Source organism: Poromitra crassiceps (assembly GCF_964638095.1).
Source record: "Poromitra crassiceps genome assembly, contig: HAP1_SCAFFOLD_223, whole genome shotgun sequence".
NCBI classification, from domain to species: Eukaryota; Metazoa; Chordata; class Actinopteri; order Beryciformes; family Melamphaidae; genus Poromitra; species Poromitra crassiceps.
The window spans coordinates 65,001-76,961 of NW_028152168.1; the positions used below are offsets into that span (position 1 = coordinate 65,001).

An 11,961-nucleotide genomic window follows, 5' to 3' on the forward strand; every position below is an offset into this window, starting at 1 on the left:
AAAAAAGGAATAGATTTGCACATAAAGTTGGAACTAGGGAAAGGTTGGACATGGGACAAGTTTGTGACACAAATTGGCCAAAGGGGGCATGGTGTCTCACTATAATAATAATATGATAATAACAATAATAACAACGATGATGATGACAACAAGAATACAGTAATAATAATAACAAGAATAATAGTAATAATAGTCGTCATAGTAACAGTAGTAGAACAGATTCCTGTAACTCCATCAAACGTTGTGTGGCTGTCAGCAGAAGAAGAGGCAAACCCTGCATTATTGGCTCAATCAAACGACGTCTTGTTTAATTGTCTCATCGAAATGTTGTCTTGTTACAAGACTCAACATTTCCATGGGACAGGGAAGAAACCCCACTACACCCGCGCTATAGGCAAGATTTCTACGATTTTAAGAGACATAATTGATTCCAATTACAGTCAGTAATGAGAAGTGTACCCAGGTAAGATGGCTGCCATATGTTCAGAATGGAATCCTCTATGTCCCCTCTACTGTTATATATCTCTTGGCCCCATGGCTCTGTAAGCTGCTTCAGATGAAAGCGTGTGCTGAAGGCTGGTGAAAAGCTACTGCAGATTCAGCTTGCAGGGGGGAAGCTATTAGCACCGTGTCTGAAGAGGGCAGTACTATGATTAACCACTTGGATTCATCTTTCTCCTGTTTATTGCTCCCATTTGTTTCTTGGGGTGATAAGTACGCGCTATTTAAAGGTGTTGATCCCAAGTCAGGTTAATTTAACAGCCTAATCGAAAGCTTTTATACGCCACTTCTACCACCTGTATTCATCTCTCTCGCTGTTCATCTGTCCGAGTGATCATCATCACAGGAGAGGTTACAGAGGCGCGCTGCCGTCTTCACACCAGAGTAGTAGCACCTTTCACAGTGGTTGAAAATAATTCTTTGTGCCAGCGACATCGAGGCGTAAACTATTCAAGTGTTGGTACAACCAGGTTACGTTCATCTACTACACCTACACCAGCTGAGACCTCTATGCAAGCAGAGACTTGACTCAAATCGCTGACGTTACGTGTGCTTTTCTTAATTCATTCGAGACATATTAGTGTTAGCCAATCATCTCTAGAATAATTGGCACCTGAGGTTGCTTCAATCTAATCCGCGTTCCCAGTACCAGCAGGAAGTGTGAAGTTAGACTGAATAACTCTCCACTCGAGGTTCTAAGCCAAAGACGCGTATTTATAAAAGTGAATGAATAAAGCTGGAGCTAAACTTTAAAGTACTACAGTAGTTACATTTTCGACATCAACCGTGTAGTAGAAAGCTATGATGGTGTTGTATCATCATTTAGCCACCCGTTGGTACCTGTTACCGATTCCCTGTTCTCATCTTCCAGTTTTCAAGTAATAAACACATTTATTTTTTCTTTATTATTATTATTATTATTATTATTACCTCTGCCAAGCAGCTGTGATTTTTATCTGTTTGTTTGTCAGCAGGATATCTTAAAAAGTTATGAATGGATTTCCATACAAATTGGCAGACAGATATCCCTTGGGGCAACAAACAGTTGATTAGATGGCGGTTCCCGATCTGAGACTAGACTACAGCCATCTGGCCATTAACGCCTTAGTCATAACTCTAAATCTAATGGAGATCGAGACTTGATTCCAAATCATGCAGCTCTGTTTGCAGGGTCAAGAAATCAGTCCAACTGAAAACCTAAGTGATAGGAAGGATGTCTTTGGCTGCAACAGCAAGTTTGTTACTTGCCTCACACATCTCTTTTGATGCCATGTCGCTCAAAGTTTAGTTACTCTATGCATTTATAATGGGTTGTATTGGATTGTACTTGGTGCCTTCAGGCTACAAAATATCAGCGTCGGTTTTGGCTTTCAAAAACTCATATCAGTCGAACCTCAATCTGGGAACCCAGAGTCTATTTTTATTTGAAAAAAATGTCTATTTTTATTTGGAAAAAATGTCTATTTTTATTTGAAAAATAGACTCTGGGACAGCCCTACCATTTTCCCCAGCTTCCTGTACAGCGCGCCTCTCCTGCCACCGTCACTTCCTTTTCCACGTCCGTGCTCCACTGTTTACAGTCTAAATAGCAGCTTGCACCAGTAATTTTCCACTGTTGTTGTAAGACGAGTTGACGTCTTCTATGCAGTTTGTTTATGTGTTAGCGTTTAGCAAATAGCCGAAATGGACGCAGAAAAGGAAGTGACGGTGGCTTTTCCATCACTTCCGCTTTCCTTTCCCGCGTCCGTTTCGCCTATTCGCTAATAACGTTAACGCATAAACACACTGCATAGAAGACGTCAACTCGTCTTCCAACAACAGTGGAAAATTACTAGAAAGTCGCGGCGCCAGTTGCTATTTAGACTGTAAACAATGACAATAATACAATAAATATATATATTATGACTAAAGTAAGTAGCTAACTCATGTGTCCTCCCCTCTCTTCCAGGCGATAAGTACTGGGTGTTTAAGGAAGTGACTGCGGAGCCGGGGTACCCTCACAGCCTGGTGGAGCTGGGCAGCTGCCTCCCCAAAGACGGCATCGACACGGCCCTGCGCTGGGAGCCGGTGGGTAAAACCTACTTCTTCAAAGGAGACCAGTACTGGCGCTACAACGAGGAGAAGCGCACGGCCGACCCGGGCTACCCCAAAGCCATCACCGTGTGGAAGGGCATACCGGACGCGCCGCAGGGGGCCTTCATCAGCAGGGAGGGATGTGAGTATCTTTCTATCATCTAGTAGTCAGCATTGATTTCAGGGATTCGGAACCATTCTCATATCAAGGACCCCTACTTTTAGTCCATGTTAGAGCCATGGATGGACCCATTTGATGGGATATTCAGTCAGTCAGTCACCCCACTATCCACTATCTGTTCTCATTCAGTTAGCTTTTCAGCCATTCAGTGAAACAGAGTCCAGAGTCCAGAAATAACGGGGTTAATTTCCCTCGTTTGAGGGTTTGACTGGCGTCTGGCCATAATAATCACGTCAATTAATTGTCCCTCCTCTTCACCGTTCCTGATAGGCTAATTTACGCATAACGGTAGTGGGTGGAAACGTTCATCATAGCCTACCGCATTTTCTTTTGCCGACTTTCTGAAAGGTCGATCAAAAGCTGTGATACCTTTTGGATGGAAACCCAGCTAGTGGAGAGAGGAGTATGTGAGCGGCTTCTCTCATCTGATCTCTCCCACCTGCAGCACCTGCGTCAGTGCGTCAGGCTGATGATCAAAGCCAATATAGCCTATAGAGGCCTACTCGTTTAATTCATTGAAATGCGTTGAAACGATTAATTAATATAGGCTATGTGAATGTTAATACCGGGCACTTATCACCCAATAGCCTAATGCGCAGTAGGCTATCATCTCCTTGTTAACATTTTCAAACTGGCAGATGGAAGAAAAGAAACGATTAAACTTAAAGGCTACTTGTTTACTCACCAATTTGTCTCTCTTCCAAATAATCCAGCCACGTAACTACGTCCGTTCATGAAATTATTATATAGCACGGGGACATTTAATGCTTTGTATGTGCTCGCTCAGCACATCATCAACGCGCCTCCCCCCTCCATGGCACCGGAGCAGAAGCTGCGACCTGCTAAACTAGAGCCGCTGTGCCAGCGATGTGGTCCCTGGACTAGGTCTGGACTAGGATCCTGGACTAGGTCTGGACTAGGATCCTGGACTTTAGGTCTGGGGTGGACTATGATCCACAGTCACGTGAGTGCGCTCAAAACGGAGAATTGGTTCTAAACATGCAGTCCATAAGAGCAGGCGTTCACTGCATGTTTAGAAACAGCTATGCAGTCGGCCAGTTCAGTTCATTCACATTGACTTATTCCTGCCTTAGCCCTGTGTTTATGCTACAGATGCATTATTAAATGCCATAAGCCAAATGCCACAGACACACGCGCACACGCACACACACACACACACACACACACACACACACACACACACACACACACACACACACACACACACACACACACACACACACACACACACACACACACACACAGCGTCCTAGAAGGAAACTGTCCATCATCACTTCTGCTTGTGGAGTTACGACCCCGTAGCCCTGTGGCTCCCTCTGAGGGATGCCAGAGAGTTCTGTGTGTGTGTGTGTGTGTGTGTGTGTGTGTGTGTGTGTGTGTGTGTGTGTGTGTGTGTGTGTGTGTGTGTGTGTGTGTGTGTGTGTGTGTGTAAGATCAGAGGTGGTGACATGGGCAGTCAGGCATGGTTTCCAAAGGGAGTTTGGAGGCAGCAGACGTGTGTGTGTGTGTGTGTGTGTGTGTGTGTGTGTGTGTGTGTGTGTGTGTGTGTGTGTGTGTGTGTGTGTGTGTGTGTGAGTGTGTGTGTGTAAGATCAGAGGTGGTGACATGGGTGTGTGTGTGTGTGTTTCCTGTGGAGAGTCGAGAGGTGATGGAGCAGTCTTCATCAATCAGAAGAAACCTTCTGGGTATCTGTGTGTGTGTGTGTGTGTGTGTGTGTGTGTGTGTGTGTGTGTGTGTGTGTGTGTGTGTGTGTGCAATATGAATTTTTGAAAATTTCTGGAACTCTGCCCCTCAACATCAGAAACTCAGACTCACTCACCTCCTTCAAAACCCAACTCAAATCCCACCTCTTCAAAACAGCCTACAATATCTGACTTTTACCTCTAACCACCATTCCATCTCTGCAATCTATTGATTTGTATTTGTTTTGTATCTGTATTTGTTCTTGTTATTTAGTTTGTTTACTGTATTATGTACTGTTTCTATGTATTGTAAAGCATCTTTGAGTTCCCCAGAAAAGCGCTATATAAAACGTATGTATTATTATATATTTTTTCATGTTTGTACGGAACAATTTCAATATTAACTCTATTTACTATGTCTCTCCACCCAACCCTCCTTCTCTCACACCACTCCATAATCCCTCTATCATCTCTCTCTCTCTCTCTCTCTGTCTCTCTCTCTCCTCCTCACCCCGCCTCCATCCTCCCATCCTCAGACTACACCTTCTTCTACAAGGGGAAGGAATACTGGAAGTTCGACAACCAGAAGCTGACGGTGGAGCCCGGCTACCCCAAGTCCATCCTGCGCGACTGGATGGGCTGCGACCAGTCCGACATGGAGCGCTCCGGCGGCAACCGCGGCGACCGCCAGCTTCCCCTCGACGACGTGGACATCATGGTGACCATCAACGACGTCCCGTCGACGGTCAACGCCATCGCCGTGGTGATCCCCTGCATCCTGTCCCTCTGCATCCTGGTCCTGGTCTACACCATCTTTCAGTTTAAAAACAAAGGCGTGCAGCAGAGCACCATGACGCAGCACTACTACAAATACCCCGTACAGGAGTGGGTATGACAAGGCTCCATTCGTTTTTTTCCTCAAGACGTCGTCATCGGTCAAGATGCAAGAGTTGAAGGGGCTCGAGCGGGTTGTTTAACATTGCTAGCTAGCTGACGCCGCTACCTGATGCCGGCTGATGCCGACGAAGCTAGCAGGCAGCGCTACCCGAAGAACATTGGCACGGTAGCGCTAAAGGATGCTAATTGCGCTAGTTAACGTTAGCTTAGCGATACATGTAAGGACACACTGAAAATGCTCTGTGGGAGTAAATGAATGCAGACGTTGGCTCGGACTAGGAGCGACCAATGTGTGTTTGTGTGTGTGTGTGTGTGTGTGTGTGTGTGTGTGTGTGTGTGTGTGCGTGTGCGTGCGTGCATGCGCGCGTGTGACTCGTGCCTGTCTTGTACACGTACACCTCAGTGTAAAACAGGAAGGAAAGGCTAATATTGATTTTGTCTCACCCCCCTTTCCTCACATGGCCGACAACAGCTGGAACTCTGGGAGGATTTGATTCACTAGAAACAGACGAACTGCCAATCAGATTGTCCAGCCTTGCACACCTGACCACATCACCTGACCACATCTTCTTCGGTTGTGCAAGCGGGTGAAATGGGGTCATATGAATGATGCCGAACTTTGACTATTTTATTCTGAGACTTCTATTACAAGCCCCTCCTCCTCAGTGAAAAGAACAGAAAAGGAGGAGAGAGAGAGAGAGAGAGAGAGAGAGAGAGAGGTGTTTGGTGCAGAATAAGCTCCTCTAAGCCAGATAGCAGCTCCAAGTCTGTTCTGAAAACAGCTTGTACATGAACTTCTTCTGATGACATGGGGGGGGGGGGGGGGGACTGATTAAAAAAAATAACAAACTTGCTCAAATGTAGGTAGAAAGGCCATAACAAAAGAAAACCAAGGATCTCTTTGTGGATCGCTGATTTGTTTTGTTTAATTTATTTGAATGGAAACGTAGAATCATCGAAGAGGACCTTTTTCTGACTTAGTTCACCACACACAGCAAGAACATCCTCATCACTATTATTAGCCCATACCTTTGTATGCATACACCCCTTCACTCCCCTCATCAAAGCATTTTATGGGATTGCTATGAAAGATTTTCACCGGTAGCTCGTATTTTGAAATGATAAAACGGTGGAAAAACCAGGCCATTATCTGTCAAAAACACCATGGAAGCTTTTCGCTTTTCAATTGTGGTGCAAACGTTATTTAAAAAAAAAAGTCTTTGATCTCGGACCAAGGGGTTTTGGCAGACATACGTTAGCCAGTCATCAGCGTATACAGATACGTAGAGTAGAGTGATGTTAGTTCCACGGCCTTGTCTCTGTCTTAACAGCCACAGCAAGTTGGCCCATATGAAACAAGCTGCTCACAGCTGGAGAGCTCAACTCATTTGTTTCGTTTTGATCTGCTCTTTGTTTGTCTTCTTCTCTCTGTCTGTCTTTATTTGTCTCTTTGTATTTTTGTCTCTCTCTCCACGCTCTACAGAATAGTCTCTCTCTCCACGCTCTACAGAATAGTCTCTCTCTCCACGCTCTACACAATAGTCTCTCTCTCCACGCTCTGCAGAATAGTCTCTCTCTCCACGCTCTACAGAATAGTCTCTCTCTCCACGCTCTACAGAATAGTCTCTCTCTCCACGCTCTACAGAATAGTCTCTCTCTCCACGCTCTACACAATAGTCTCTCTCTCCACGCTCTGCAGAATAGTCTCTCTCTCCACGCTCTACAGAATAGTCTCTCCCTCCACGCTCTACAGAATAGTCTCTCTCTCCACGCTCTACAGAATAGTTTCTCTCTCCACGCTCTACAGAATAGTCTCTCCCTCCACGCTCTACAGAATAGTCTCTCTCTCCACGCTCTACAGAATAGTCTCTCTCCACGCTCTACAGAATAGTCTCTCCCTCCACACTCTACAGAATAGTCTCTCTCTCCACACTCTACAGAATAGTCTCTCTCTCCACGCTCTACAGAATAGTCTCTCTCTCCACGCTCTACAGAGAGAGAGAGAGAGAGACATGTGAAAGAACTGGAAAACACAATGACTGCAAAAAGGGAGAACAAGAGAGAGAGCGCAAAGGAATAGAGAGGCAGAACAAACCAGGGTCTGAATACAGAGAGAGGGAGTGTGACAGAGAGAGGGAGAGAGAGGGAGTGTGAAAGAGAGAGGGAGAGAGAGGGAGAGAGAGAGAGAGAGAGGGAATGTGAAAGAGAGAGGGAGGCAGTGTGACAGAGGGAGGGAGAGAGAGGGAGTGTGACAGAGAGAGAGAGTGAGTGTGACAGAGGGAGGGAGAGAAGAGGGAGTGTGACAGAGAGAGAGAGGGAATGTGAAAGAGAGAGGGAGGCAGTGTGACAGAGGGGGAGAGAGAGAGGGAGTGTGTGACAGAGAGAGGGAGTGTGACAGAGAGAGAGAGGGAGTGTGACAGAGAGAGAGAGGGAGAGAGAGGGAGTGTGACAGAGAGAGAGAGAGAGAGAGAGGGAGTGTGACAGAGAGAGGGAGAAAGAGGGAGAGAGGGAGTGTGACAGAGAGAGGGAGTGTGACAGAGAGAGGGAGAAAGAGGGAGTGTGACAGAGGGAGGGAGAGAGAGGGAGTGTGACAGAGAGAGAGGGAGAAAGAGGGAGTGTGACAGAGGGAGGGAGAGAGAGGGAGTGTGACAGAGAGAGAGGGAGAAAGAGGGAGTGTGACAGAGGGAGGGAGAGAGAGGGAGTGTGACAGAGAGAGAGGGAGAAAGAGGGAGTGTGACAGAGGGAGGGAGAGAGAGGGAGTGTGACAGAGAGAGGGAGTGTGACAGAGAGAGAGAGAAAGAGGGAGTGTGACAGAGGGAGGGAGAGAGAGGGAGTGTGACAGAGAGAGAGGGAGAAAGAGGGAGTGTGACAGAGGGAGGGAGAGAGAGGGAGTGTGACAGAGAGAGAGGGAGTGTGACAGAGAGAGAGAGAAAGAGGGAGTGTGACAGAGGGAGGGAGAGAGAGGGAGTGTGACAGAGAGAGAGGGAGAAAGAGGGAGTGTGACAGAGAGAGAGGGAGGGAGGGAGTGTGACAGAGAGAGAGAGGGAGTGTGACAGAGGGAGGGAGAAAGAGGGAGTGTGATAGAGAGAGAAAGGGATGCACAGAGAGATATATATGGGCTTGAATTAGCATGCTGGCTGTGCCGCGGCCACATCGACCGGCTTAATGAAGTACTTCTGTTCACAAAGCTCTAATAGAGGCTACTCGCCCTCCACATCCCTGTCCTCATGTTCCTCTCTCTCTCTCTCTCTCTCTCTCTCTCTCTCTCTCTCTCTCTCTCTCTCTCTCCTGCCCACAAATGGTCTCTGTCAGTGTCTCTCTATCGGCATCTCTCTCTCTCCCCATCTGATCGCTCTCTCTTTTCATTCTCTGTCCATCAGTGTTGCTCTCCCTCCCTAGTCCCTACCTGTTCTGTCTCTCCATCTCTCTCTCTCTCTCTCTCTCTCTCTCTGTTCAACATCCTATTCTTTTATATTGCTACACCATCTGTATTGCGTTTGTTTAACACACCAGGTTGCTTTTCTAAGCGAGCAGAAATTCAATACTCGTCCACGTTCAGTCAACGTCATGTACATCAGATTGCAGCTGCTTTCACTATATGGCCTAATATGCTTTTATTGCTGCGACTATGGTGTTGGTAAAAACCCGGGGAGCTCATAATTCAGCTGCAGTCTTAACAGGCTTGCGGTCTTCTTAATACCGTCAAACTGAAACTCAAATGCAATCAGTGTTCCATAACATTTAAATTTCCTTCACTTTCGATGATGACTCATGCACTGTATAATGGTTCATTGTGAGGCTGCGCGGCCCCCCTCGGGGCTTTCGCGCCCCCCCCCCCCCCCCTCCGCCCCCCCCCCCCCCCCCCCCCCCCCCCCCCCCCCTCCGCGCCGCTGTAGGGCGAGTGGGCGCGTCCTGACTGACTCATCGTTTAATGACTCTCTACGTGTCACTTTTTGCAACTCCAGTTCGGTTGATTTTTTTGAAGTGAGTTTTCACTTCAGTTGATGGAATACATGCTTCTCTGTGGGTTGAGAAAAGCTTTCCCGAAACCTTTTCAGAACCCTTTGGATAATGTAAAAAAAAAAAATGTTTCTCACTACCTAAAGAGATTTTGAAGATGCGAGGCGGCACACAAACCACATCCTCCTCCACAAGGCTACTAACTCATTTTCCATAGGTATAATGTCTATTTCTCTACACCCCCCTCTCTCTCTCTCTCCTGTGTTCTTCTCGTCGGCTCAGCTTTGTCCCGTCTTCAGCGAGCTCTGTCCTGCAGTAATTGAATGTGTTCTCAGTCCATATCCCTGCAATTACTTGCTGCTGTCGAGGCCAATTCAGCACACGCAGCAGCACTCGGCGCAAATCGATCTCGTTCAGTATCTTACAGCGAACGTGTTTTGACTCAGCGGATTACCTTACCTTACAGTATGGCCTTTGCCTGGTATCGAGGGTTATAATGTAAGTTTGTGGAAACATGAATGTCGAGCCAAAAAAAACAAAATTGCCTATTGGACGGCAGGGGCGTATCTACGGGTGGGCCTGGGTAGGCACAGGCCCACCCACTTCTTGCCCTGGCCCACCCCAAAAAAAATAAAAAATTAATTGGTTGTTTTCTAGAGGCAAACTTGCTGCTGCATTGCTAGCTAATGGTTTTGTAGCTTAAAAACGCAGGGCACATCATCTACAGAGTCTATTGCATGATGACTTCATGACATCTAGGAATTTTAAATTTCGTCATGCAATTGCCCCACCAATTTTATCCAGGCCCACCCAATTTTATCCAGGCCCACCCATAATTGAATTTCTGCCTACGCCCCTGATTGGACGAAGCTGAAGCTGCTTGATTACGGTGAAATATACACGCAATCAAAACTGAAATTGAACGGTTACGTTGCAAAATGAGCATTTGGGGGGAACGGCATAAATCTAAACGTCATTGCAAATTGACAACAGAAGAATGGACTCTTGTTGTTGAGGATGCAATCTTTTATTTTTAATATCTAATAAAAACACTATTCTAAAATGGATGTATCATCAAAGGTGATTCACTCATTTATGCTTCGCAATTGAGTTGCTGAACACAAAGCTGTTTATTTGAGCAGGCTATTATTACTGTAGGAAATGAGATGAGCTACATGGGCAGGGAATGTGATTAAGTCTGCATGCTTTCTTGGGGCAAAAGTCACATTGATGTGGAGTTTATGAGTTTGATAATAGTGTCTGTCTGCTAAAAGGTCTGAGCTTCAGGATTTTAGAAAGAAAAGCTCGGTTTCTCGACTGTTTATCCGTGATACTGCTGTGATACGCTATAATCCACTGATTGTCTTCCTCAGTTTTTGTGAAAAGGGGCATTATGATCTCTAGAGATTATTTGTCAGCTGATTTTTTTATGACGAATTTTGTGCTTTTCTGCTTTTGTACATAATGCCTTAGACAAGACCGAAAAGAAGGTAGAGATAATATTGTGTGGTCCTTGTACGTGTTTAACTTGACGGTCACATTGTAAACGGTAGAGCTCCAGGCTAGAAGGTCACATTGTAAACGGTAGAGCTCCAGGCTAGAAGGTCACATTGTAAACGGTAGAGCTCCAGGCTAGAAGGTCACATTGTAAACAGTAGAGCTCCAGGCTAGAAGGTCACATTGTAAACGGTAGAGCTCCAGGCTAGAAGGTCACATTATAAACGGTAGAGCTCCAGGCTAGAAGGTCACATTGTAAACAGTAGAGCTCCAGGCTAGAAGGTCACATTGTAAACAGTAGAGCTCCAGGCTAGAAGGTCACATTGTAAACGGTAGAGCTCCAGGCTAGAAGGTCACATTGTAAACGCTAGAGCTCCAGACTAGAAGGTCACATTGTAAACGGTAGAGCTCCAGGCTAGAAGGTCACATTGTAAACGGTAGAGCTCCAGGCTAGAAGGTCACATTGTAAACGGTAGAGCTCCAGGCTAGAAGGTCACATTGTAAACGGTAGAGCTCCAGGCTAGAAGGTCACATTGTAAACGGTAGAGCTCCAGGCTAGAAGGTCACATTGTAAACGGTAGAGCTCCAGGCTAGAAGGTCACATTGTAAACGGTAGAGCTCCAGGCTAGAAGGTCACATTGTAAACGGTAGAGCTCCAGGCTAGAAGGTCACATTGTAAACAGTAGAGCTCCAGGCTAGAAGGTCACATTGTAAACGGTAGAGCTCCAGGCTAGAAGGTCACATTGTAAACGGTAGAGCTCCAGGCTAGAAGGTCACATTGTAAACGGTAGAGCTCCAGACTAGAAGGTCACATTGTAAACAGTAGAGCTCCAGGCTAGAAGGTCACATTGTAAACGGTAGAGCTTCAGGCTAGAAGGTCACATTGTAAACGGTAGAGCTCCAGGCTAGATGGTCACATTGTAAACGGTAGAGCTCCAGGCTAGAAGGTCACATTGTAAACGGTAGAGCTCCAGGCTAGATGGTCACATTGTAAACGGTAGAGCTCCAGGCTAGATGGTCACATTGTAAACAGTAGAGCTCCAGGCTAGAAGGTCACATTGTAAACAGTAGAGCTCCAGACTAGATGGTCACATTGTAAACAGTAGAGCTCCAGGCTAGATGGTCACATTGTAAACAGTAGAGCTCCAG

At 46.2% G+C, this 11,961-nt stretch overlaps 1 protein-coding gene across 1 annotated transcript in view; it reads left to right on the top strand.

Moving 5' to 3' along the window:
• LOC310770770 (matrix metalloproteinase-24-like) overlaps positions 1–5,353 on the top strand; it is a gene marked incomplete at its 3' end in the record, with an annotated part of 46,338 nt that extends 40,985 nt beyond the window's left edge. Inside the window, exons 8-9 of the mRNA XM_083663481.1 lie at positions 2,450–2,716; positions 4,995–5,353. Coding sequence (XP_083519607.1) covers positions 2,450–2,716; positions 4,995–5,353 — 626 coding nt within the window. The remainder of the gene's footprint in view (positions 1–2,449; positions 2,717–4,994) is intronic.
• Positions 5,354–11,961: the final 6,608 nt, after the last annotated feature.